The sequence below is a fragment of the Alosa alosa genome, chromosome 24 (assembly GCF_017589495.1).
Source record: "Alosa alosa isolate M-15738 ecotype Scorff River chromosome 24, AALO_Geno_1.1, whole genome shotgun sequence".
In the NCBI taxonomy this organism is placed as follows: domain Eukaryota; kingdom Metazoa; phylum Chordata; class Actinopteri; order Clupeiformes; family Clupeidae; genus Alosa; species Alosa alosa.
The window spans coordinates 14,290,302-14,317,013 of NC_063212.1; the positions used below are offsets into that span (position 1 = coordinate 14,290,302).

Genomic DNA, 26,712 nt, shown 5'->3' on the forward strand with positions numbered 1-26,712 from the left:
TAAGTTGACTAAAAACCGGTATAAAAAATTATCTGTTGGTGATTTATTGTAATCTCACAATAAAAAAATCCAACCTTGAAGGGAAGCAAATGTATTTTGAGAAAAAGGAAAATCTCATAAAAAAATAAATATTTTTAACTAAAACATGTTGCTCACAATTATTGGCACCCCCCAAAAATCTTCAAAAGTGACCTCACTGCTAATAGATTATTTAGAGGGCATGCCAGGAGAAAAGCCTGTCCAGTTATTGAATTACCAATGTAAACAGCAGGAGTTACTGAATGGTACAGTGACTTTGTCTGGAAGTGTGGTCTATTGTCAGATGAAATGAAAATTGCACTCTTTGGCTAGAAACATTTTAGTTGTGTTTGGCATACATAGAAGAATGGCTATACTGAAAAGAACCCCATGCCTAATGAGAATTATGGTGGAGGGGCTGTGCTATTGTGGGGCTGTTTTTATTCCCAAAGGCCTTGGGAACCTAATTAAGGTGCATTCATTTACAGCTGTATTGAATATTGTCCTAAATAATATGCATTGTTTGCAGGACTTTTTTGAAGACTCCCTTTACATTACTGCTTAGACCATCTAAGGTAAACACAGGGCCTTTTGAATTCTGACAATATGAACAAGGTCAGACATACTGCAGGAGCTTGAACTAGTCAGTGTAACTGAGGTCTGATCTCAGCAGCGCTGTTTAGATCTACTGCCTCCTGCTGGCTGACTTCCATATAGGCTACCTTGTGGTTTGATGTGCACTGCAGACATGTACACTCCCAGGCAGAGTCAGAGTCATATAAAGGTACTCTGGACATTAACCTTCTCATAGTCTCACAATTGTACACATGCACATTTCCTTTTCCTTCTCACATACACAAATAAAACAAACAAATGAAAATGAGAGAACACAAGGTTCAATAATAACAGCTTTTATTAAGACACCAAACCCAGGCAAAATATCAACAAACAAACAGATAAATAACTGCATACCTATAAATAGAAAACAACACAAAATCATTTTGCAAACAGTAACTTGTGGTGGACTTGATGTGCTCGTTGATGCAGTGAGCCATTCAGCACTGGTAGTGTTATTGGGGGCAACGCTGAACTGAAGTGAACTCTGCAGGACAGCTACAGGAAAGGATTGCAAAGGTTACAAATGAATAGAAGCACTCGCATGTAAAAACCTCAGAAATGTTACAGACTTTCAATGCAATACAACAGTGCCTCAAAAGCCATGACAACACGTGATTAAGTACCGCAACCTCAAAATGATGTTTTATGTCGATTTGTTACTAAATATGTAGAACTTTTCCTCAATAAATAGCAAAATCACAATACAAAATAACTATGAATTCTAATCATAGCAACAGTTTAATCTGACACTTAAAACCATGTATGGGAGAAGGCAAGATATGTTCTTTAGTGTTTTTAATCTCTTAAAAAAAATAAAATAAATAAATACACAAAAGCACATAGGTTCAACTAATCTGAAATTCCCACCACAAATCACCATCATCAGTGCAAACACACAAAAAAAGTAAAAGATAAAATCACCACAATTTGCTCAGTTTGTAGTGTACTTAAATATCTAACCTCAGTCAATCAAAAAGGCATTTCAACCAGACACTGACTGGGGTCACCTCCAAGACCTAATGCACAACAAATGGGCCAACTGCCAACGTGCCACCTGAAATTTTCTAAAAGGGACACACCAAGGACTTGCAGTGCAAACTGACAATGCTCCATCAACCCTCAAGAGGGCTGTAATGTCAATAAAATTGTCACAGAGTGAAAAAAACAGCTTCCAGTCGTCCAGTGTGCAAGTCCAACAAAATGTCCACAGCTGTGACCGATCTCCCCATCTTCCGCTGTCCGTATCTTCTAAGACATCAGCAAGCGAATTCGACAGGCAGGTCTCATTTCGTGCCACTTTGAGAGTATTTGTTCATAGACTAGACTGTTATCCCAAGGATCGATCATAATAATGCTGCAACTAAAAGATGGATGGTGAACAGAGCATTGTTTCTCTGAGAGTCCACAAACCCTCTGTCGTGATCCACTGCTGCTACCTGGTGGTTCCTGTTTTCATGGTTATGTTTCCACATTTTGGGCCCAAGTTCTGCAGCAATATAGGTAAGCGGGAAGCTACGTCAAGGCAGGAACTTTGAAATGGGCGAGACCTCTCTGGTGAAGTGAAATTGAATAAACCAATCACATGCAACCAGTGATAATATCTGATCTATCTATCTATCTATCTATCTATCTATCTAATTAACTTCGGCCAGACTCTGCCCCCTTTTTGCGTCCGATTTCACTCTGGCCACAGTGCGCATGCACTGTCGGCAAAATACACTGCCAAACTGGCACTCTGCATGTCCTCTAAAGACAGTGTTTTCCATGTTGGCCAGTTCAGTTCTACTTTCTGTTTTGTTTTGTATTGTGAAAACAGGTGATCCACCTACATTAGTGCTACATGGTTTTATCATTTTAACAAGCATGAAATGTGTTGATATCACTCAGACATTTATGAAAATATACAACATATATTTTGGGAAAAAAAAAAAAAAAAAAAAATTATTAGCATACAAGCACACTGGACACAAGTGAATGAAGTTGTGTTTTTGTGATTTAGTGTTTGACTCAAAGTAACTGTTAATCAATGTAAACATGACCTGAAACTCAAACCAATCTCCTAGTTTACATATGTTCTCACTTCGTTTGAAAAACTATCAACTCCTCAAAATAAAAAAGGCAAATAAATAAATCCACTTTGAATTTTGCGCCTCTCTACAACTGTCTTTACATCGTTGGGGGCCATTTTGTTGTTTTATTTGTGGTTTGTGTTCATATTAATGCTTTATGCTGTATTTATTTGTTATCGATTATCTAATGGAAGCCTTCACAGTAGAGAGTGTGTGTGTGTGTGTGTGTGTGTGTGTGTGTGTGTGTGTGTGTCAGCAACGTCTGGGAGAGGTTGGGTACTTGGTCTTCAGGCCTTCCTTGAAGCTGCGGAACAGCACACGGTTCCGTCGGTTCTCCTCGTCCTTGCGGCTGTGGAACTCGCCCTGCACCTTGAAGCCACGGTGCACCACAAACGCCGAGTTGAGCACGGAAAAACGGTAGCCAGCTATATGCAGCTCACAGGCCTGGAAGAGAGGACAGAAAACAGCACAGGAGAAAGGAGAAAGAGTGGAGAGAACAGGAGGACAAGGAGAGGAATGGAGGAAAGGAAAGGAGGAAAGCAGAGGAAGCAAGAGAGATAGAGAAGAGGATGAAAATGTTATTACAATCTTTTGTCCTCTCAGTGTGAACATCAAAGATTGTCAATGTGTGTGTTTCCTGGATGTGAAGACGTTCATTGTTTATGAACAATGGGCAGCCTTTCAGTGGGATTTTGCCTTGACTATTTCGCCTGTTGGCCTTTCTCGTTTCTCAAAAGATGTCTGTGTCCACACACTATTTTTCACGTGTGTGTGTGTGTGTGTGTGTTTATGCTCTTGTGCACATTCGTATTTATGTGTGGGTGTGTCCCAAACCCACCTGGCTGATGCGGTTGAATCCATACTGCCTGAAGTTCTCGTCATACAGTGGCACGGATCGAGCACTGATATAGAAGGGTTCCCACGGGTCGACCCAGTTCAGCGTGTAGGCCACGTCCAGCTGGTCCGGCCCGTGCTCGTGCTGGTTCACCCACCGTGAGTAGTTGGTAGGCGCCTGGCACCGCGGGCACAGCTCCTCGTAGAAGGGCCTCACCTCACCCACCTGGTACAGCTGCACCAGCTCTGGCTTGGTGGCGGGGAGCTTTCGTGTGTGGCGGATCTCAAAGGCGGGGAGCACGAACACTTCTTCTGTATTTGGCCTCCGCCTCGCCACCATGTCGAGGAACTGCTGGTGCAAGCTATCGCTGGGAACCATGTCCATGTCGATGACCAGGATGAAGGCGGCATCTGTGCCACTGCGGGCCACGTTACGCAGTAAGTTGTTAGGGTAGGAGATATTGCTCCCGATGGCATAGTTTTTATACTTGTCTCTGTGAGAGCCTAGCTTGGCAAATACCCCAGCACAGTCTTCGAGGCCTGAGAAATGCTCTCGGTCCTGTTCTGGGAAACTCGCGGTTTCCTCCGACGGGCAGACCAGGTGAAAGTCCACCAGAGCTTGGATGTGAGGGCAAAAGATGCTAAGGGCGTACACGAGCGCCGTGGCAAATTTGACATCTTGCCCGTGTGCAAAAATGGCAATAGAGAGGGGATTTTTCCAACGCTCTAACAGGGAGTCTAGGTGGTGCAGATTGTTAATGGTGGTGTGCGTAGCAAGCACGAGTGTGTTCGTACTTGTGCCTGATCCAGGCTTTTGATTGGTCGAGAAGTCACTTTTTACCAAGTTTCTATAAACTCGGTACTGCCCGCTAGCGTCGAAAATGCCGCCAGTGGACAGAGAGTACCGGAGGTGTTCTTTTTTAGAGTTTTTCTCAGTCTGGTGGGCATTTCTCTTGCTCCCACCACCAAACAACTCGAAGTATTTATAGCGCTGTTGTTTACCGTGGAATCTCGACAGGAATGACAGATAGATCAACTGCAATAACGCTACAATGAACAGGGCACTCAGAATCACTTTGAAAACGGAACATTTTTTCGAAAAATGCATTATAGAAGTTAATGTGTGTGACTGTAACAACAGCTGTCATCATCTGTCTTGTACGCTAATTAGTAACGTTTAAGTGTTGCGCATCAGCAAGGCATAGCTAGCTTAGCTCGCTGCTGGTTGCATTGAAGCTTGCATTGTGGTTCTCCCCCAGATGTAGGCTATAACGTTACCTGTTTGCATGCACTCGTTGATATGTCCATGCCACTGGAGTCGGGGTGGTAATTAGCCACATCATATTCATATTTAGACACCATGTCAATTATACTCAGTAAAACCCGATTATGAACATTTCAAAACAGCTAAACGCTCCAAGGTAACTCAGAGGCGACGTCGGATGATGCGGCGGGTGCGTGCTTCTGCCGTAACTATCCTAAGAGAGGAGCAAGACAAAACATGATATTCCTTTAGCTTTATAAATACCGGTATTTGAATCATTAAATTGCATTTTAAATTAATTTAGGTAAAATCGTTTAATAGACTTATTATAATATAATAATATGTTTGAAGGTGTTCTGTGTGATTTTTTGTCATGAGTATAGTGTAGGAAACAAAATAACCACAATCGCTCATGTTATCTTACATAACAGTTTTTGTGAAATGTAGACACCCACTGGAGCTTAGGTGTCCCACATTAGACAGTGAGTCATTAGGACAAATGAGTATACATGCGGGGAAAATGAAAACCATTTCATCAATCAGAATGTTGTGGTCGCGTTTCTACAAATATTATGGTTATCTATTTTGGCGCACATGAGACGAGGTGGCCGAGTGGTTAAGGCGATGGACTGCTAATCCATTGTGCTCTGCACGCGTGGGTTCGAATCCCATCCTCGTCGACAAATCTTTTCAGGATTAGAGTGATCACTGAGTGAGAAAATAATCCAGACAGCATGCCCCCAGAGTGTAGCATTATAGTTGCCTGGAAGCACTAACTCGACAACCTAGCAAATCCATCTAGGTAAAACTATTGTTTTCGTACCAACAGTGCTTTGTGACCTCAAGAAATGGGAGATCTATGTGAAAAATATATGTGAATGTGAATAATGGGATTAAGCTTCTCAATTGATACTGTCAGCCAGGGTCCAAGCAAATTAATTTCTATCAGCATGCCTTTCAGGCTGCGATTCTTTGGAGTGGTGAAAATGGTACCACTAGAATGCCTTTAAGATACGTATTTTATATGCAACCTTTAATTCATGAATAACACACATCTGAACTGTTTTTAAGTGCCTTATCTCATTCTACACAGGAGGTGTAAACTCCTCATGGCCAAATTAAATCACTTCAGTATTTAGAGGTACAAATGAAGTATGACCATTTTTCAAATGAAGTATGACAGTTTTTCACAGTGCAATAAACTCACAAATAAATTATACTGTACAAAACAATTTTGATAACTTTGCATGCAAGTGCCAATGCCACTGACTGCAACATTTTTTTTATTTTATTTATTTATTTGTAAACAAAACAAAAGGCAAACATAAAAAATGGTGTTCTCCACAGAAATAGTTATTACATGGCAAGTAATATCAATTACTGGCTGTGTTCACATCAGTCAAAGGTCAGCAGGTGTGATTGTGTTTCTCTTGGGTATCTCCTCCATCAGTGCAACCAATGGCTTTTTCTATACACAAAAATTAAGCCCATGGCCCAATGTGTGTAATTTTAAGACAGATTATCAAAGTTAAGAGCTTTTCAGTGAAATGTTTTGTAATCGTGTGGCAAATGCTTATTTCCTCTGTCATTGTTAAAATTAGTGCTCACAACAAAAAAGGCATAACACCTCATATTTCCATAACCATGTGAGACAAAAACACACAAAACATATTTACTATGTTGTATGACTTGTATTTTTTTAAGAAGAGGAAACGCAACAACGCAAAGCAATTGCTTGCAATGATGAACCACCCCAAACACCACTAACATATCACAGCACATCCTGGCTTTCCAAGACCACGCCTTGCCATTGCCAGGCAAGCATCTGGCTACACTTCCTGTTATGTGTCCAGGAGGTCACATTTGTGTGTTCCAAGTCCATTACGACACCAGCACCCCTGTGCTGGGTTTAGAACTGCCCCCATCTCCAGCCTCCTTATTGGATGAGCCAGCCGACGGTTTACCCTTATCCTCTTCACCCACCAATCGGATGTTGTAGCGCTCCCGGTATTCCGTCAGCTCCCGCCCTTTGGTCTGCATCTGCTGGTTGAGCACTTCCAAGAGCTTGCCAATCTGAAAGGGTATAAACCAGGTCAGAGGTAGTGGAAAAGAAAGACGAAACCGACAACGTTTTAAGCCCAGGGCACACCAAGTACACATCTGAGTACCAAGGCACACCAAGTACACATCTGAGTACTAGTGGCATTGATGGCAGAATAATGATTAGTGATGAAACTTTATTCATCCCATGAGAGGAAAGAACAGTGTAATAAAGAAAAAGTACCCACACACTGTTGCTGCTGCTCCCGAAGTGATTTATTACACAAAGTTTCAACCAATGTTGGTCTTCGTCAGGTGTTAGAAAGAACAGTGTAACAGGATCTACTTCAGTACTGTCAATCATTTGTATTACCAATCTAATAGCTTACCATGCATCTCTCCACACTCGACAGGCTTTTTAGAATTGCATGTAGGCTGATATTATATTGTGCAACCAAAATAAGCTTACAGTATGATGTCATCTGTGTTCAAAATATGTTAAACCTACAATGGCCATCTTGAGAGCCAGTACACTTCTACAATAACAATCTGTCATGCAATGAAGAGCCAATTAGCATGATAGTTCTCACAGATGGACTTAGAAAGCCACTGACAGGTAACCTGACCCTAGCCAGATGAATTTTTGTTCGAAGCTCTTACCTAGCTCCACTCCCTCATCCATCTGGAACCTCATCCATTGAAGTGATTTCTGCAGGCTGGGCTTAATCAAAAAATGCTTGCATAGGATTGAATAAGCCACTTGTCCGTCATCTATTGTGAGACTTCAATTAGTCACATCGGTTGGCCAACCCGAGACACTAAGTAACAGTCTCAATAGATGACGCTTATGTGACCTCTATGAAACTCCATATGCAAGTCCTTTTTTGATGAACCATAAAGCCTTCTGAAGCAACACTTCAATGGAAGAGGTTCCAGATGGATGTGAGTGAAGCTAGGCGGAGCTAAGCGGAACAAAATTCATCTGGCTAGGGTCAGGTTACCTGACAGGGGCCAGACAGCTGAATGTCAGCTTGTGTGTGTGTGTGTGTGGTGAGCTGTAGACAGTAGTGTGGGTTTAGACAGTGGCATTGTCAACTTTGCATGTGATTTATCCATTTTCCAAAAGGAAGTTTCATGATATTTATGAAGAAGAACAAAAAAAAAAATCAGTTATCCACCTGCTCTTTGTTGTTCTCCAGTGCAGGAAGCACCTCTTTGACAGTGCGCTCCACAAGAACACCACCCATGAGCCTGAAGCACTTTCTGGACGGGTCGACGTCCTTCAGTGTGTCGATCACCAGACTGTGCTCGTTGATCTCCATCTCGAACTCTGCGGCTTTAGAGGCCATGCTACGCTGCTCCTGACGCATCCTTTGGAAGGTGGCCACCACCTACGTGTCAAAAGACAGTATCACAGCACTGTCTCAGATAAAATACCTTACACTAAACATTTGTTACAGTACTAGCACCAACAAAAAAAATACCAAAATAAAATGCTTCCATCGTGTCAAGGCCACATTACTTCTGTAATAAGCTAGCATTAATGATGGGTTGCCAGCATCATCAACAACGGTTACTTACATCAACTTCGCTAGCATATATCACGAAAATGAACTAGTTAAAAACTAGTTGGGGATAAGTTCCATGACTAAGGTTAAGAGTACCCCTCTGCATAGTGCCTTCAGAAATAACTCTGTTCGCCTACCCTGCGAAACACCCCATTCCTTATTCAGACGAGTGACGTCTCAGGTTAGCATGCTAGACGTCTTCCACTGGGTGTGTCTGAGGCTGTTAAGTAATATCAATGCATTTTCAATATCGTCACCCAGGACAGAATATTGATAAATTGCAGCAAGGGCTGTAGAGTCACTGTAGTAAGCTCAACATTACAAATTGTGAGTAAAACGGCGTGTGGATTTTGTGCTAGGCTACATATGACTAGCCGACTGAACTTAACGTTAGCATACCCATGTTGCCTGCAAGCTAACATTAGCTTACGACAGTGACCATGGCGTGACACGAGTTCACAGGCTTGCCTGGTATCTAGAGGAAATATAATCTAATGCTTGCTACTATCTGGTAAACAGTGGTCTATTATCTACAATATTATTATTATTACCTGCTCAGCCGACGGGCCAGACTGTTTACCACCACCACCACTTTTACTACCCGTGCTACTGCTGCTGTTGGCTGCCATCTTGGAATAGTCGGGTGTGAGGAAGGATGAGGACCTAGGGATATTTCCTTGACTGTCTTCGCAGATGCCTGCTCAAAACACAAACACCCACGATTTTTGATTACTTGCGGACGGGGTGGGTGCAGGTTCGGCGTGCGTGTCAGACTTTTGAAATAAGATAGGCACCCAAAATCTGTGAGAAACATGTTTGATTCATGGGACTTTTCTTCGCGTTAAATCTGTATATGGCAGAAAATCTAATATAGCAAATACTTGAGTCCAAAGTGCAACTGTGTTACCGAAGGACTGAACATTGCTTTAACGTTACTGGTTAACAAGCTAACTCATGCTTGTCAGTTGTGTTTTCCGATTTCATAGGTGTTCAATTTGCCATTTTAGTCGAATATCCTTCACAGGTCAGAACAGGTAAGAAATGGAAACGACTGCTGTTTTTGTTGGGGGGGGAAAACAGGTCCATGAAGTTCAAGTTTATGGTCACGTTAGAAGGCTGAGAATGACACGCCAAGCCTTGTACATAGCCTACTACTGTAAGATGAGTATAATTTGATTGTAAAACACATCCAGTTTGGCAAGTCAGCAGAAAAGAGTGTGACCGCAAACCCCTGCTGCAGTTTTGGAACGGCATTTTGAGCCCAGTGACATTAATTGAACGCATGCGCTGTGAAGATTTTGTGTGAACCTGCGAACTCGCGCGGTAGTGCCTTTGAATGTTGTCATCATGCTCGCTAGTCATGTTACCATACAGAAAGGGAAAACATTGCCAAAATATGATCAGTGTCGTACATGCTGCGACCAGTTTCATTGTCCATTCTGTACGGCAGAATATTTCAAGCCTACAAGAGCCAGTAGTGTGAACCGTCACCTCACATTACATTTCAACCGGGCAGTTCAACATGAGGGTAAGTTGCCATCGTAGCCTACAGCTAGAATGTGAAAATAACATACCAGATCTTTCCCAAAAATAATCCCCACCCGTGACAAGAAATACATTTGTAGTTTGAGGCATTTTGTGCGCAGTTCAAATAGCATTGCACAGGAGAAGGATACCACCACAACAGTTACGTGCAGCTAATGGTTCATAAGTTGACTTGCCTTTTATTGTGGTTTGCTAACGGTGTGCTCAGCTGTGCTTGCCACAAAACCAAGAAGGGTTGCACTGTAGTGACGGAGAAACGTCCTCATTTGTTATAGTCTTTGAACAATGTTGGCCCCTCATCCTTATCATGTCTGTTGTCATATGTTGCAGGATACACTATCCACCGATGTGGTTTGGGGTGCAGGCCACAACTTCATTACCATTGCATATACTGCCAGTCAATGCTGCTGCGCAAAGAAGACTTTGATAAACATTTAGTTTGGTGCAAGGCTAAACAATCAATCAAAACACCACTGTCTGATGCGTGTCCAGACAGTGCAGAGACGAGTACTCCCCCGACAGAACCAGGTTCTGCAATTGCAAAACCGTGTCCAGTAAGCACAGAACGATGTCCAACGAGCGCAGAACCATGTTCAACAAGGGCAGAGCCATGTCCAGCAAACACAGATCCACTGTCTGATGCATGTCCAGACAGTGCAGAGACGAGTACTCCCCCGACAGAACCAGGTTCTGCAATTGCAAAACCGTGTCCAGTAAGCACAGAACGATGTCCAACGAGCGCAGAACCATGTCCAACAAGGGCAGAGCCATGTCCAGCAAACACAGATCCATGTCCAGCAAGCATAGAGCTGTCTCCACCCCTATCAGAACCTCATTCTCTCAGTGCAGAGTCATCTGAACCAGGAGTTCTTGCCAGGCCAAAAGGAGGGCGCGTGAGACCTGTTGTCCGGACAAGGTGTCCAATGTGCAATGTTCTCATGAACAAGCGTAACATTGGAAAGCACATCATCCGTAAACATGCAAACCTGGAGCTTTTTGATGTAAATGCCACGTACCAGTGTATTGATGAGAATAACGGTATCTTTGCTGTCCAAAAGACTTTCCATGATCACCGTGTCAAGAAGAAACTAAGGGGTGAAAATTGTTACCAATCGTCTCAGTCACAGGACAGCCAGTTAAACACGGATATAGCATTGAGGACTTCCATGAGATCATATAGATGTGTACAACTCAGGTCAGTCGCTCACTCTTGTCATGGCAAACCCTTACCAGAAACAGTTATGCTCCCTTCTCTGTCTACCTAAATATGGAATTTCCTCAAATAAAGAAAGCTGTTCTGCATCTGAGCCCACAGTTTTATATTACAGTCTTCTTTGATGAGTTACAAAGAGGTATTCAACATGAGATTAAAATGAACGGCATAGTCCTTGTTCAAAACCCAGACGATCTTGTGGACATGTTTATGTGGCCAATTGGTATCTTTTTCAAGGAGTTGTTTTGGACATTCCGAAGAGTTGGTGGATCCAGTCGCTAGTAGTACAACAAAGCATAAATGTGTTGGGGACAAAAATATAGGCAAAAGCACAACAGTTCAAAAATAATCCCGGCAAACATCTAGTCAATCTCTATACAAGACTTAGTTTTTAGAAGAAAACAGTAAAAAAGTGTTTGACCCTAGCATTCTTTCAGTTATGTATCACAAATTAATTGGAACCCTCCTCTAAAAGGGATAAAGTTGATTACAGTTGGTGAAATAAAAATTAATGGTGAATGCCTCTGGCTTTAAAATGCTGTTCCAAATCTGCTAAACTAAAACTATGGCTCTCTAGAAAGATATTATTGAGCCACGAATGTTTCCTTTCAGCTACAACTTTATATAACATGAACATTAGGGGGAGACAAACACTGCTTTATCATTTGAAAAATAGCAAACATTTGGACACCAACACTGGGTACAAGAAAGATAGATGCTTTATTCATCTCGAGGGGAATTTAGGATACTTGATTTGTAAAATGCAATGGTGAAAAAATGAATATAAAGAGAATGTTGTAGGCTTACTGTAGTTTGCTTTCAATTCTCTTTGCATTTTGTGCAGGATGTCCTCATCACACCCTGTGGCCGCTCTGTGCCAGATGACCGCGACTCCTGACAAAGAGGCAAACTTTGCGACCGGTGCGCGGCTGGTGGAAGAAGCACAGGCGGCCGGCGCCAGCATGGTATTCCTTCCGGAGGGTTTCGATTACATTGGTTCCAACCTCAAGCAGACCCTGCAGCTGTCCGAGACCCTCTCAGGCGAGACCATCACTCGCTACTCAGAGCTGGCCAGGTGTGGGGGGGCTTACTTAATGGTTGATGATATATGAGGCAATTTTCTGAACAGCATTGCCAAGCAAGCACATGACTGGTCTCCTTGTGTTATCGTGACAAGATTCACACTGATGCTTAAAGTTCTCCAGGTATTTGTTCTCATGTATAAATATTTAAGGTGCCCAAACAATATCGTTCAGCAGCAATGGCCTCCACCTTTTGTCACAAACTGCCTTCGGATCAGTTGACTTTTTGTGTTTTAGTGCAATTCATGTGAAATATGAAGTCAGTGAATGGACTACACATCGGCCTTCTTGTAACTTCTACAAATCTTACCTATATATTTTTTTTTTTTACATTATGGCTGTGCAAAGGATGGAATACGATACAAATCTCAAAAGCTGGTTCTGCCGCTGTTCATGCCGATAAACAGGCCATCCTCCAGCCAGTTTTTGCAGATGTGAAGGACCATATATCCCAAACCCACAGTCGTGTGGTTTTTGCATTGTGGTTAAGCTTGATTTGTAGTGTCTTTGTTTTAATGCTTAGTGTGCCTTGGCTTGTATGTGTGAGAAAGGAAGTTGGGGGTTTGGCTCTCCCTGGGCGGCTTCCATGAGCGAGGGGAGAACTGGGAGACGAAGAAGCGCATATATAACAGCCACATCATCCTCAATGATCAAGGTAGGGTGTGAGTTAGCGCCATGCAGCATTTGTGTTCATGTTTATGTTCACCTAGAGCAGTGTTTCTTAACTGGTGGGTCAGGACTCAAAAGTGGGTCACAGAACCGTTCTGAATGGGTCACGGAGCTTGTGGTTAAAAGAAAAAATGACTTTAAAATTCTACCAAATCAGATTATATTGGACCTTTATTTTAACAGACTGTATTCGTAGCCAATGTCAATCATTGCCATGGACATAGACAGTGTTTATGTGATTGGTCATGTTAGACATAATTTTAGCGGTAAACGCAAGTAGGCTGCAACCCTGAATATTTGAAACAGGCTAGGATATGGGTTCACTTAAATTGAGGTTAAAATAGAACAGAAACCCCAGTGTGTGGTGTGAAGTGAATTTCTGGCACATGAGAGCATGAAACTATCAAAACCAAAATGGCACATGGAAACCTGCTGAGTACTTTGAAAGGTGACATCAGGAGTTGAAGACTTCACAAATGTAAGGCCAAACATCCGGATGTTCCAAACAATTAGGTCTACAGGCACTTGGTGTGTCTTACCATGTAGCTCACCATATCCGTTGGCTTAAACACTAATAATTATATATGGGTTGTGACTTTATGAACATGGGAAATTATGGGTCCCAAAGCCAGACCAGTTAAGAACCACTGACCTAGAGGATGCTTGTATGAGGTGACACATGCAGTAGCACATACACCCAAATGCATTTGAGGCTACAAATGGTATACACAGACGAATTAAGGCCTACAGACAGACAGACAGACACACACACACACACACTTTATCACACTCCCATTATGAGAATTTCCCTGGAAGAATATGTAAATGGAGCTTTATTTAATTGACTACTTCGACTAAATCTTAGTGTGTATGTCCTGTTTGACCACTCTGACTAAATCGTTGCGTGTATCTCCTGTTTGCAGGGGACATTGTCAGCGTGTACAGGAAGGGTCACCTCTTTGATGTGGAGTTGGCCGAAAAGGGCGTGTCCTTGAAGGAGAGCTCCTTCACCAACCCTGGCACCACCCTTGTTCCTCCTGTGCAGACTCCTATTGGCAAGGTCATTGCATAGACCCGCCCCCAACTCCATCCACTGCTGTTGCACAATCTAATAATTCTGATCCTGACAGGATGCGCTTTGCCGCATGTAAAACACAAGATGCACTATGTTTTCATAAAAAGGCTTTTAATTAAACTTTTTTCAATTCGAAACACGCGGGCACCTCTGCAAAAACAAAGTGTGCAGCAGTCTCACAAAAGACGATGTGCCCTGGGCGCATAAGCAGCACGCAAAAACGCTTACAAAACAAAAAAAGTTTCTCTATCTTTCTCTTGCATTCAAACCCATTATTCACCTGCCTTTTCACCCACAACTATCTTTTCACCCACATCTAGCATTACGATACTTACCTGCCATCACTTCTCTTTGGCCTCTGGCTCCAGGTGGGACTCGCTGTCTGCTATGACCTGCGCTTCCCTGAGCATTCATTGGCCCTACTGAAGCATGGGGCAGAGATTCTGACCTATCCCTCAGCCTTCACCGTGGCAACAGGCATCGCCCACTGGGAGGTGAGACAGCATTCAATTCCATTACAAGATCACATAGACAAAGAGGATTGCTAGGATTCAAATAGTTTATTTTCTATTTAATAACTTTATCTTTTTTATATTATTATTATCACACATTACAGTAAAAGTTGTACTCTTTTTTTGGTGAAAGACTTTCATCCCCCTATCATGAGTCACATTGGATAAAACACAAATTAATAAACGTTAATGTTAGGGAAATGGAAATGCATATAATCTAGTGCATCATGCAAGCATTCTAAAGCTTCAACTTCAACTAGTATTAGTGCACGCATGGAACTCTAGCTGTCTCTTCCTCCAGGTGCTGTTGCGTGCGCGAGCAGTAGAGACCCAGTGCTACGTGCTGGCCGCGGCACAGGTTGGCCCCCACCACCCAAAGCGCTCCTCCTACGGGCACGCGCTGGCCGTGGACCCCTGGGGGGCGGTGCTGTCGGACCTGGGGCCCGCAGACTCGGGCCTGGCGCTGGTGGAGGTAGACTTGCAGAAGCTGAGGGACACGCGGAGGGATATGCCGGTCCAGCAGCACCGTAGGGAGGCCGAGTACTACAGAAGCTTGGACGCTGATTGAGAGAGTGCTGCTATCAATGCCTCAACATCTGATTCGATACTTGTTGGTTGGACAAGCAGTATCTCATCAGCGCAAGTGTGTGTGTGTGTGTGTGTGTGTGTCTGCCTGCACTGGGCTGGACCAAGAGTCCTCTACTTTCTCTCATACTGCTAGGGTAATTGCCCATCAGCTTTCCACAGACATTGATTTTTCAATATATGTTATTATTCCCAAATAACTCAACACCCACAATCTGTGTTTATGTAGAACTGCCGATATCCATGTCAGAAAAAAAAAAAGGCACAATGATTTTGCCTCCCTAGCAAATTGTGAAAATACAATGCTTGTAAATAAACCAATATGCTATCCATGCATGCCTGCTAACTTTCTATTGCTAACAAAGTAGCCATCTTGCCTTTGAGCCTGTACTCAAATAGTACAAAATAGTCACCAGGGTTCAATCTTCTGTTTCTGATCCCTACAGTGTGTGAGTGTGAGTAGCGGTGACCTATAAGAAGCTCAAAAAAAAAAAAAAAAAAACATTGAAAGGAAGACAGAAGATATGTTATAGATTTAAATTAGACCAGGAACTTATACAGCATATGTATAATAATGATGTGTATAATGAATATGACCATATATATATTATTATAATACTGAAGCAAAATGGGTTTGTTTTACAGTGTTGAAAACACACACTTACAACATTTGATATTTTAGTCAATCAGAAACAGTCCTGTGTCTCATTAACATGATCTTAAATCATCAGGTGAAAGTAGTTAATATGGTTACTGGTTAATGTTTCTCCTAGTTTAGCAGCCGACTTCTTGAAATCAGACAGTCTGCTCGTATAGCATATCATAAGACAATATCTGTTTTATTCTGTCAAATCAACCCAGTTTTGCCACCGTAAACATTATAGTAAGACCATTCTTTCGTGGGTTAGGAAACCATCTTCTGATGTTCCAGACGGAAATAGATCATCACAGTCCTTCTTGTCCTCTACTGGATAGTGATCAAACGGTACAAAATTATGTACACTTTTTAAACACCTCTTTCCTACTCGGCTGTCCCATTTGTTGGTGGGGGATTTGGGGTGGGCACGACACCGGAAGTGAACGTCATTGGCACAAGACTCGATAGAAAAAAAATACAGCAGTCTGAGGAGAATGTCAGATGTTTTCTGTGCGATGTTTTTGTCTTTCACGACTGAAGGATGATTTATACCTTTTTGGGTGGACTAGAGGCATTTCAGAGGTAAGAGATAAACAAATGCGTCTCTCAGTGCTCCCAGAGGTGATGTTTTAGCACCAAGGCCAGCTGCGTTCTGTTGCTAGCTTACACTACGAACATGAATTCATCTAATATTCAGTATAGCATTTTGGGCTTGAAACTGTTATTCTAGGCTAGCACCATGAATGAATAGTATATAGCCGTGACATAATTTTGTCAAAACATGCTACATAGTGTGTCATTCAGTTGAAAACCCAAAGTGGAAAACGTTTTACAGTCGATTCCATTTCCCCACGAAAGTGTATTATAGGCCCATCTATTCAGAGATGGGACTGGGAGACAGCACCTCATGCTAAAGAGAGAGTATTATGTGAAGAATGATTAAAGTCAAGTCGGCGTAGCAATTCCAAAAGACAGCTGTTTTGCTGTTGCATTGTTTTGCTAATGGTCTGCCTTTCAGAAATATGTCATCTCAGGTAACCATAAAGGGGGTGGAGGCTTTGTATGAGGCTCTCTATTTTTGATAGACCTAGGCCTAACTTTCTATTTTTTCGCCTTAAAGAATCTATTTGAGAAAGTCTTACTTTACCTAATAGGCCTACTAACCGTACCACATATGCTCTGCTGCGGGGGGCTGCGAACTATGTGTGCATTTTGATCTCAACTATTAGCATAACCCTTGTGGGCGAGCAACGTGCACTGAAAGTGTAGCCTACGTAATATCGTTTGTGCAGTGACAGGTCGGGGTTAACGGTTTTTCGGTACAAAACACTTGATGAATGAGCATTCTGCGCGCTCTGCGAGGGACTTGTATTTGCATGCAAGTCATGGTAGTAGGAGAGTACGGCCTCATTTTGGACAGGTGCCGCTAAGCAGAATAGGCCTCGTCTGACGGGAGACGTGCCCCTCGGTCTCGCGCAAAACATGCTTGCGACTCTGCATGACGTCGCTTTCAGGACGTGGCTGGTTAAATTAGTAAATTATTAAATGTATAGGGATGGTTTAATTGCGTATAGATAACATTAACTATTTTATCTCCCTGCCATTGCAAGAATGATATGAAGGCCTTACTTATTTATTATTTGCTTGCTTATGTATGTATGTATGTATGTATGTATGTATGTATGTATGTATTTCTTTCTTTCTTTCTTTCTTTCACCAGTGGCCTATCTGTTGAAGGCCCGCAGCATATGCCCTAAACCAAAAACAGTATTAGGGTCATCTCACCTGTTGAGAACTGTATGTACCGTTTTTCTCCCCTTTTCTTTTGTCCCCCATCCCTGATCCTTTCTCTCTGCAACACTACACCCCTGTCCTGCTCGAAACAGAGACGAATGACCAAAGTAAGCTATGTGCAAAGTTATCGAATGCACTTAGCCTCTATAGCATTGCCTCTGTGCAATGGGCACTATCAAATCAACCCTCACTATCAGTACTACAGCTAACCCCCCAAAAAAAAAAAAAAAAAATCCACAATGTTCAGGCAGCCTGGGTGATCATTGCAGGCTATGCCACATGTCCTTGTCATCTCGTTTCCAGATGGGATACAGAGGACATGTCCCAGTCACACTTAAGTCCTATATTAAAGTATATTAAGAATTTAAGTGTTCCCCTCCTTAAAAAAGAAGAAAAAAATATCCTGTCCCCTTTCCAAACGACATTTTTTTGTAACCATCCTTGTCCTGGGTGTATTGGTTGAGTTGGGAAAGCAGGGGTGTGAGAACAAGGGGTAGCCTACATGTAAGATTAATGCTACTCTGTGTTCATTGTGAATCAGGTCAAGCTATATTGTTTTAGTTAATGTCTTAACTACAGAGAGTGTCTAATAGGCTAATTTGACATTAACAGAAGTTACACTGACACATATGTTATTTTGTTTCTGTATGGTCTTGGTTACAAGTACAAGCAAGCTCAGAAACAATGAAAAAATGCAGATTTATCACCAAGCAACAGTTTCCTTGACAATGCTTCCATGACAACCAAAGGAAGGAAGCACGGTGCCACGCTGGAAGTGGCGCAACACTAGTCTCATCTGTCGAGTTGGCATTTCTGTCCACTGCACTTATTCTTGTCTAGCTAAAAAAAAACACTTTTGTGCTGTTGTCAGTTTTTTTGGTTTGTATCGGTGTGCATTGCTTGTTTAGTCTGGTTAGTAAAAAAATTTGTGCAGGGACACAGTCTGCCCTGACCTTATTAGGCATTGTCACAGCAATAAAAAACAATGCATGTGTGAAAAACACAGCATTTGCTCTCCCCAATTATCACCAGGCTCCACTGTCTTTTATATGCCTTAACTCTTCTCTAATATGTCTTAACTCTTCTCTTAAGTATGCTGACCACCTTTCTCTAACAGATAGTAAATGCAGAGGGCATGTAATTAAATACTGGCCACTTGTAAGGAGACGGGGTGGCTGTGTCCGGAGTGAAATCTGATTTTCCTGTGTTTTGTAATGGAGTCCAGGTTGACAGAGAAGATCCTCTCTCTCTCTCTCTCTCTCTCTCTCTTCCCTGTTTCTTTTCCCATTATATCCTATATAATATATCCTAAATTTGTAAACCATCAGTGTCTCTCTCTGTTTCATACCTTTCATTGCTCTCTTTGTCTCACTACCTTTCTTTCCCCACTCTGTTGCCATGGTGAGCATGGCATATAATAATGTGCCCTACTACTGCCTCTGTGTTTAGATTTCCTGGAGCGGCTGAAGAACTGCCTGTATAGAAAATAGTCAATAATCCCCATAGCAAGAAACAAGCATGAGCTATTTAACATACTAAAAAGGATTGTAGGTCATAATAGGATGTAGGTAGTCTTTTTATTCCTGTATGGCTTGGAATATGGTTCACTTACCACTTCCATTGTTTTGACACACACTTTTTGGTAGTATGCAGGGATGTTGTGTAACTTGCATTGAACCCTAAGGCATTAGCCTGTTAGCTTATGTCCCTCTCCAAAAACCGATGCTCTGATCAAATTTCACTGTCAATTTCAAACCTTCTCGGAAAAGAAGACGTTTATGGTATCGCTCCTCTCAGTCTAGACAGGACTCTTGATTGGCCAGATAACCATATAAAAGGTCCATGCAAACTCAGCAACAGGCTTGCCGTTGGCGTGTGGTCAGAGCTTAGAGTTGGCAAACAGGAGTTAGCTGCTCGGCGTCAGCTGAAAAGACTTTATTTGTGTGTCTCTGTGTGTTTTTCTTTTTAAGCGAGGATAATAAATTTGATTTCTGTGCTTTAATCTGATAGAAAACAAGTGATATTCCATAATAAAACCCTGATCTCTCTCTCTCTCTCTCTCTCCATCCCCCTGGTCCTTTTTCTTGAACTCCTTGTTAGTTGACCTTATGAAGGATACGTGGAGTATACATTGGACACAGTAATATAACAACCTAAGATAGAAATAACAACAATAATTCTAATAGAGCTAAAATGGAGATGGACTGTTGTACTAGTTTGCAACATGCAGATGGCTGCTTCTGTTCACTGACTCATTTAATGTGGTTAATGTCTTTTTAATAATTGACAACATTTGGACAGACAACAGACAAGAGGTCAGCTGAGCAGCCTCATGACTGGAGCCGCTGCATTGTGCTCTCTCATTCTCACTCTCTTTCTCTCTCTCTGTCTCTTTCTCCATCTCTTTCTCCCTGCCCCCTTTATGTACATACACAAACATGTACACACAAACACACACAAACACACACACACACAATCCCACAAGTTTATCTAATTTAAATATATCCCCTTGCCCTCTGAAAAGGCCTCCGATAAGGGCAGCTGTGACCTTCTAGGCTTCACAGTGTCCCCGGAGAAACAAGTGATATTCCAGCACTCTGCCTTTTTTAAAGTTTTTTTTTTTTATAACACTCTTGTCTGTGTTTTGGCAAGAAATATGAATAAGACATGTGATTCCGATATCTCACATGATGAATTCAGTAGAGAGAGAGAGAGAGAGAGGAGAGATGATGGAGAGAGAGGGAAGGAAGGAATGGAAGGAAAGACACAAAGAGATGAGGAGAGAAAGTGTGAGAGGGAGGGAAACCGAGAGTGGCTGCATGTGGGAATCTGTAATTGCTCCCAGAAGTGAGTGATTGCAGGACTCCCGAGCAGAGGCTATTAAAACAGGACCACGAAAAAACGGGATTACAGGCCTTCCCAGCAGAGATCAGCCCCTGCTCTCTCTTTTCTCACTCTCGTCATTCTGTCTGTCCCACCCTGTCACTGCCCTCCACTCTCTCTCTTTCTCATTCACTCACTATCACCCTTTCTCTCTCTTTCTTTTTTTTTGCCTCCCCCCCTCTCTCTCTCAGTGTGTTTCGCTATCAGGTAAGCCCTCAAACTGTTGCTCTTCAGGCTGTATCTACAGTACACTAAGTCTGCCTCTCTGGTGCTGCTTGTCCCGCCCAGGGTGCTGGGTGTTGGTCTGGGTGGGGTGGTGGGTGGTGGGTGGGGTGATTGTGTCTGATATCATGAAGTCCATTGCGGACCTACTAGTTAACTGTTATTTAACTACTGTATGTTCCACACCCACAATATCAGTTAGTGTGGCATGGGAAGAAGGTAGGATTCAGAAGTAACTGATGGTTCTTTGTCTCTGGTCTGTGGACTTGTTGACATTGTTGATTTTGAAGTTGTGATGATTTGTCAGAAGGTGTTTTTGAGACTAACTTAACATCTTGGCTGTTGTGCAAGGCACCTTCACATCTGGCCGCTCCTTTATCCTATAGAAGTGATACCTATGGTTTGATACTATGTCCACTAGGGGGCACCACTGGTCAGAGAGATAACAGCAGGTGGAAGGGAAAGGTTTGGCTGCTCTGATACAGCCCAGACCAGCTCGACAGGTCTACAGCTAAACTTCAATGATTCTGACTGAGTATGTTTCAATGCAGCCACAGAGAGATATCCCTCTAACAACACTCAGGTGTTAGAACAAGCCCACAAAGGAAGGGAAAGGTTTGGCTGCTCTAATACAATCCAGACCAGCTCTGCAGATTTGCAGCTAAATCACAGTGATTCTTGTGGACAAACAGACTTTGTTACCAGATGTGATGACTAGTCAGACTGAGTCTGCTTCACTGTAGCCACATGACTGTGTGTGAGTGTGCTCAGCGTTTTAGATAAGAGAGACATGTGTTTTGTGTCTCTGTGTAGCTTTCTGTGCTGTCTCTTAAGACATTGAATGGTGCTGCACAGACTTTAATTGCTATGTTGTGTGTCTTCTATGTATATGTGTGTGTGTGTGTGTGTGTGTATGTTGGTGACCCAGTAGCTTCATCATTCTCAGCAGGGTTCCCTCGCTAAAAGATTCTTCTCTGGGCGCACTCTTCACACGCGCGTGTGTCTTGTCTGTGTGTGTACATATGCACAGGGCACTGTGTAGCTAGATGGAGTCGGCGCAGCTGTGCACCAGAGGCTACTACCGGAACAGCTACAACAGCATCACCAGCGCTAGCAGCGACGAAGAGCTGCTGGATGGGGCCGGTGTCATCATGGACTTCCACACCACCGAGGACGACAGTCTGCTGGACGGGGACTCCTCCCCAGGTAGGGTGGCCCCTGCGTGGGGCGAACCCCCCTACTCCAGTCCCCTGCTCCGAGCCGGAGAAGGCCGAGAGTCGCTAGATCCTCTTACTTTCAGCTTCCTGTCATTCATTTTTTGCTCTTTCTGTTTGTTCCCTTTTGTTGATCCTTTGGTTGGCTTAGTGATGTGGAGGATGGAGATTGGTGGAAATCCTCACCCTATAGCTTCTCATTATTTTGCTTCTGGGATGGTGGTTGGAGAGGCTCTTTTCTTCATTCTCATTCCAGCTTTGCAGGTTCCTCCATCTACCCTTCATGGCAGGTTTGGATACTTTTTTTTTTGGTGAGACCTGTTGCCATGGCTCCCGTCCTACATTTTGCCTCCTCTAGCCACCACTCCACCAATAAACATCCCTCCATCGTTTTAAGATTCCCTTTGCGTTGTGTGTTGTCATTCTTTTTTCATTCCGTCTTCAAATTCATCATTTTTTGTGTGTTTGTTCCATTCAATCAGTGCACCACTGGTCACGTCTCCTTTATTTCACATCTTGATTGTTTCCCACCATCAAAGTTCCAGCTCTGACCTATGACCCCTGGCTATGTTGATCACCCTTCCTTAGTCACACGTGACATGCCAGTGTTTTTGTCTCTGTGTCATTGCTAAATCATCAAATCAAATCAGTGCACCAATACACACTATTCAAAATAAGTCAGTGTGTGTTGCAAGTGTGTGAGTTATCTGTGAGAAGGAATGTATGCAAGCCTCTTTGGTTACCCTTTTTTGGCCGTCTTCATTCAGGACTGATTCCTACTCCTACTCCTCTTTGGCACAGTGGTATTCTGTAGCTATTGTTGCTAAGCTATTGTTGAGAGTTTAGCCTTTGGCTCTAAAGGCCTAAAACTCACTGCCTCACCCACATCCCTATATCTTTGGGGAGGCGTGATGCATTCCTGTCCTCTCAATCCTCAATGTAAGTTCCTCACACGATTAGCTAGAGATCAGCTTTTTGCTGCGAACTGTTTACAGAAAGCAGACTTTCATAAAAACATGAGTCATAAAGGCACATGTACACACTTCAGATGACGAGGTTGTGTATTTTTTTGTTGTTGTTTTTACATGTTTCCATTTTTTTTGCCATTATTTCAGCAATGACTTCATTCAATGTTTTGTTTGGAAGTCTTCAATCGTTTCCCAGTCATTTTTGTTCAACAACTCCTCTGTCATTGCCAATGAGCTGTCATTTAGTGCAACCAGCCTGTCATAAGAAGGCATGACCACTCTGGTCTGTTTGGGGGACTGTGGGACTGTGTGTTCGTAAGTATGTGTCATCTACACTACAAGGTCTACTCTCTACTCGCTACTCTATGCTCAAGATGGTTGTTTATGTATCTTATAAGGCCTAATAGCCCGTAGTTATTGGCTGTTATTAGAGGAGCTGAATAGCATCTCGGTCACACATGGGCACAACAACAAGAGTGAGCTGTTCCCCCCGGCCCCCGCCACTCCACTCTCATTTACTGTCCTACCCACTGCGTTGGTGCAACACAGGGGCTTCTTTGTTTGTGTGTGTTGTGTGTGTGTGTGTGTGTGTGTGTGTGTGTGTGTGTGTGTGTGTGTGTTTGCACGTTATTCAGAGAGGGACCATGCTGCAGGAGTCTCTAATGACGTAATGTACATAAATTACATTTACACTTATTCATTTAGCAGACACTTTTATCCAAAGTGACTTAAAAATGACGCACAAGCTACATTGCAAAGGAGACAGAAGGAGCGAGGAAAGGAAATGCGTAGCCAGTAAATGTCAGGTGGGTTGGGTTGTTAGATTTTAGTTAGGAAAGGAGGTACTCTCGGAAGAGGTGGGTCTTACAGAGCTTTTTGAAGATGGATAGGGACGCCCCAGCTCCGGTAGCACTTGGTAGGTTGTTCCACCAACAGAGACCTACAAATGAAAATAGTCTGTATATAGTGTATCTGGTCATTTGTGGTAGGAGCATAGCACTTTGGTTGTGGTGTTGACAAACACATACTCTACCATTATGTAGTAACCCTGACCACTGTATGTGTGTGATTAAAAGTGGACAGGGTTGTGGAAAAACGATTTATAAAGGAAATGTGTCGTTATGTAAGGATATCTGGCATATTAACAGACCATGCCACATATTAATAATTGACCACAGAAAAAAGGAAAACCTTCTGTAGCAGCTCCTACCATGATCCAAACATACTGCACCATTAATCAGTAATCCTGGAAATATGGAAATCCTGGAATATATAATGGAACAGGAATAGGTTGGTTATCGTGGTAGGAGATAAGCTATACCATAACGAAATAATTCTGCTGTCATAAGGATAGATTAACGTTTTTGTCTGACAGTCTCACCCTGTGTTTCTCTGTCTCTGTGTGAGAGATAAATGTGTTTGAGAGAGAGAAAGTAAGTGTGTGCGTGTGTGCGTTTTTGTGTGTAAAGTCATTACTGACTTCATAATTCATGAGGTGCGAAGGCAGTGTTCTCTGGCTCTGAGACAAACTCCTTTGTATGTTGTGTGTGTGTGTGTGTGTGTTTGTGTGTGTGTCGGCTATCTCTGAGACACTGCTAACAGAACCCCGGACACTGGGACGGGCGGAAAGACCAACCCCAGAGTGATACCATATCAGGTTTCGCTGCCATTCAGTAATCTACGTCCAATCACAGGCGCTCATACGGGCCAGGCGGCGTGGCATCGGGTGACCCATAACAAGATGCCTCGGTGTCACAACCAGACACTCTCTTGCTCTCTTCTCTCCCTCGCTCTCTCTCGCTCTGTGTCAGTACAGTAAGCAACAGTTAAACGTGGCAGGAGAGCTAGCAAGGCTGGATCCAGTTCTTGTTGTTGTTGAGTGTTTCCAGGGTTTGTGGAAGAAGACCATAAAATGCTTGGGGTCAGCTGGCGTCTGATGTTTGAACACTGAGGATGGTCAGAGGAAGTGAGGTTGTATATAGACTGGGCTGGGCTTGGAGTGAGAGTAGGATATGAGGAGAGGTGTGTTCAAGGTGAGCTAAGGTGTATTTGGTGACTTGGTCAAGCCACTGTGACGCAAGTGAGGAGTAAATACAGAAGATTCCAGAAAACCGGTTTGGTGCCACAAAGAGCAGGGCAGGCACTCAAGGAAGTGACTTGAACAAAGACACAAATGCTCTCACACCTTGCTTTTCCTGTGGATACGTCTGACCGCTGGAATTACCGGAGGAGCTATTTTTACGAACCCTTATGAGTGTATGTGAACTTGAGCGAGCTGTGACTGGGGCCTATTAGCAGCACCTTGAAGAGGTGTATGGTTTCAGACCTTGGGGTAGGTTTGAGGAACGACGTGAAAGCGCTGTGGAACAGGAGATGGCGTTGGGACTGAGGAGGACTTTGATTCAGTGAGGGCTGATCAGAGCTGGTGAGAGAGACTGGCCCCCACGAGGAAGGAGGAGTCGATGGGTGATGTCATCAACAGGTCCGGAACTGTCTTACAAGTGACCGAAAGGTATCAAGTTCAGAATCGGATAAAGATTGACAGTGTGTGCTATATTGGATGTTGATAGGTTGGCTCTGTGTTTATTTAAACAATTGTATGTATCTCTGCATGATTATAAGTCAGATGTGAGGAGGAGATAGGGTGTAGGTGGGTTGCAAAAAGGCTTGCAGAGAAAGCAGCAAGAGTAAGCAGGCTAAGGCAGCTTTAATAAGATGCCCTAAATGTTCTCCACCAATATAAATCAATCAGCTGGGCAGTCAGCTGATCAGTTAGCCAAGTTACTGGGTGTGACTTTGTGGCCTGCCTCAACTAACGCTATGCTCCATTTTTGTGAATTTGACAAAGAGGCAGCAGAACTTTCATAAAATTCCCTCCATGAAACTGGGTGTACTGGGGGTTATGGAAAACAGCTGTAGCACTGACAGAACGGTAGTTGTAGCTCTTGTAGCGTTGTGCCAGAGACAGGAAACACTTTGATCAGTTAGCTTGAGGGCTAACACTGTCAGTTTTCACAACAAGTACACACGACTCAAGTGCTCTCGACTCTCCTGGACGCCAGATTAGATGAAGACATATGGTTCAATTAAATGTTAATAATGTTGAATTAAATGTAATGTTGATGCTTGAGAATTTACTGTGTGAGTAATGAGTGGTTAAGGGGTATAGGTGATGGCTATATGTGTGGTATTAGAAAGCATTTGTGAGTAGCAGAGCCAGCAAGAAACACATACAAAATGATAAATATTTTAACATATTGGCTACCTATGTCCATATTAAATTCCCCCAAAGTCAAGCAACACCCATCGACGTGTATTATGAAGAGGCTTTTTATATGGAAACTACTCCTTCGTCTCCTGCCTAATCTGTTGGTATGCAGTAGCAGCCCCTTAATCATTCTTGAATCAGTGCACAAATCTACTTAAGATTGCCTTGAGAAGTCTATACAAAATACATAGTGTGCAGTTACTACGTTGTGTGGAGAGCACTGGCTGCAGAGAAAGATTTGGACGCATTTTTTTTATATAGATATACTAATTGTGTAGTAAATCTTTCTGTGGTTTTAGTAGTTGTAAACCTGTGATGAGGTAGAAATAAGTGTGTAACTCCACGAAAACATGTTTCAGCATGAATTACTTTATGATTCAGTAGGCTGTGTTATTTTTGTAAACCCCTGCCTGTGTGTGTGTGTGTGTGTGTTTGTGTGTGTGTATATACACTTGCACACTCATACTGACAGGTGCATGACTTGCAATCAGAGGTCACAGTCACATAAACAGATACAGTTTACACCACCACACATACACTGTATTCTCAGCTACACAAAGAAAAAGATGTTGCAGCCTTCAGCATACTACTAACTCTGTCCCTCCCAGACACACACACACACACACATACATAT

At 42.9% G+C, this 26,712-nt stretch overlaps 4 protein-coding genes and 1 non-coding gene across 17 annotated transcripts in view; 3 read left to right on the forward strand and 2 right to left on the reverse strand.

Moving 5' to 3' along the window:
- Positions 1-913: 913 nt before the first annotated feature.
- Positions 914-4,992, reverse strand: b4gat1 (beta-1,4-glucuronyltransferase 1). Of its 2 annotated transcripts, XM_048236194.1 has the most exons (3): positions 3,544-4,992; positions 2,986-3,149; positions 914-1,131 (listed from the first exon to the last, which is right to left on the reverse strand). In XM_048236194.1, exons 1-3 carry the CDS (start codon positions 4,645-4,647, stop codon positions 1,089-1,091), a joined length of 1,311 nt encoding a protein of 436 aa, XP_048092151.1. In that variant the 5' UTR covers positions 4,648-4,992; the 3' UTR covers positions 914-1,088. The 2 variants fall into 2 exon arrangements, with proteins under 2 accessions (XP_048092151.1, XP_048092152.1); XM_048236195.1 differs by having other exon boundaries at positions 914-3,149.
- Positions 4,993-5,401: 409 nt separating this feature from the next.
- trnas-gcu lies at positions 5,402-5,483 on the forward strand. Its single transcript has one exon. It is a non-coding gene; the product is annotated as a tRNA-Ser (tRNA).
- A 597-nt stretch (positions 5,484-6,080) lies between these two features.
- pfdn2 (prefoldin subunit 2) lies at positions 6,081-9,065 on the reverse strand. The gene is made up of 3 exons (XM_048236196.1): positions 8,963-9,065; positions 8,022-8,234; positions 6,081-6,876 (listed from the first exon to the last, which is right to left on the reverse strand). Exons 1-3 carry the CDS (start codon positions 9,038-9,040, stop codon positions 6,685-6,687), a joined length of 483 nt encoding a protein of 160 aa, XP_048092153.1. The 5' UTR covers positions 9,041-9,065; the 3' UTR covers positions 6,081-6,684.
- nit1 (nitrilase 1) lies at positions 8,652-15,424 on the forward strand. 7 transcript variants are annotated; one of them, XM_048236188.1, is made up of 8 exons: positions 9,461-9,939; positions 10,287-10,526; positions 10,686-11,151; positions 12,014-12,244; positions 12,803-12,906; positions 13,844-13,980; positions 14,364-14,489; positions 14,809-15,424. In XM_048236188.1, exons 1-8 carry the CDS (start codon positions 9,759-9,761, stop codon positions 15,073-15,075), a joined length of 1,752 nt encoding a protein of 583 aa, XP_048092145.1. In that variant the 5' UTR covers positions 9,461-9,758; the 3' UTR covers positions 15,076-15,424. The 7 variants fall into 7 exon arrangements, with proteins under 7 accessions (XP_048092150.1, XP_048092148.1, XP_048092147.1 ...); XM_048236191.1 differs by lacking the exons at positions 9,461-9,939; positions 10,287-10,526; positions 10,686-11,151 and adding exons at positions 9,155-9,214; positions 9,398-9,445; XM_048236186.1 differs by having other exon boundaries at positions 10,287-11,151.
- A 731-nt stretch (positions 15,425-16,155) lies between these two features.
- Positions 16,156-26,712, forward strand: part of clcn3 (chloride channel 3) — a 38,306-nt gene continuing 27,749 nt past the window's right edge. For 4 of the 6 annotated variants that reach the window (XR_007192701.1, XM_048236799.1, XM_048236801.1 and 1 more), the window contains exons 1-2: positions 16,156-16,311; positions 21,659-21,834. Coding sequence is in view for 3 of the 6 variants with exons in the window: in XM_048236799.1 (XP_048092756.1) it covers positions 21,675-21,834 (160 nt within the window). In the remaining 3 variants the exon portion in view is untranslated. Of the gene's footprint in view, positions 16,312-21,658; positions 21,835-24,587; positions 25,323-26,712 lie in introns of those variants that run through there. The other 2 variants (XM_048236803.1, XM_048236804.1) reach the window with 2 other exon arrangements.

Bases quoted from the DNA above. Each gene is read 5' to 3' on its own strand.
- b4gat1 (XM_048236194.1), bottom strand. From the start codon at position 4,647: ATGCATTTTTCGAAAAAATGTTCCGTTTTCAAAGTGATTCTGAGTGCC. The intron at 3,150-3,543 runs GTGGGTTTGGGA...CCTCTCTTCCAG, and splicing joins GATTCAACCGCATCAGCCAG to GCCTGTGAGCTGCATATAGC. The intron at 1,132-2,985 runs GTACCCAACCTC...CCTTTCCTGTAG, and splicing joins AAGGAAGGCCTGAAGACCAA to CTGTCCTGCAGAGTTCACTT.
- pfdn2 (XM_048236196.1), bottom strand. From the start codon at position 9,040: ATGGCAGCCAACAGCAGCAGTAGCACGGGTAGTAAAAGTGGTGGTGGT. The intron at 8,235-8,962 runs GTAATAATAATA...TTTGACACGTAG, and splicing joins CTGGCCCGTCGGCTGAGCAG to GTGGTGGCCACCTTCCAAAG. The intron at 6,877-8,021 runs GTGGATAACTGA...ATACCCTTTCAG, and splicing joins TGGAGAACAACAAAGAGCAG to ATTGGCAAGCTCTTGGAAGT.
- nit1 (XM_048236186.1), top strand. From the start codon at position 9,759: ATGCTCGCTAGTCATGTTACCATACAGAAAGGGAAAACATTGCCAAAA. The intron at 9,940-10,286 runs GTAAGTTGCCAT...CATATGTTGCAG, and splicing joins CCGGGCAGTTCAACATGAGG to GATACACTATCCACCGATGT. The intron at 11,152-12,013 runs GTCAGTCGCTCA...CATTTTGTGCAG, and splicing joins TATAGATGTGTACAACTCAG to GATGTCCTCATCACACCCTG.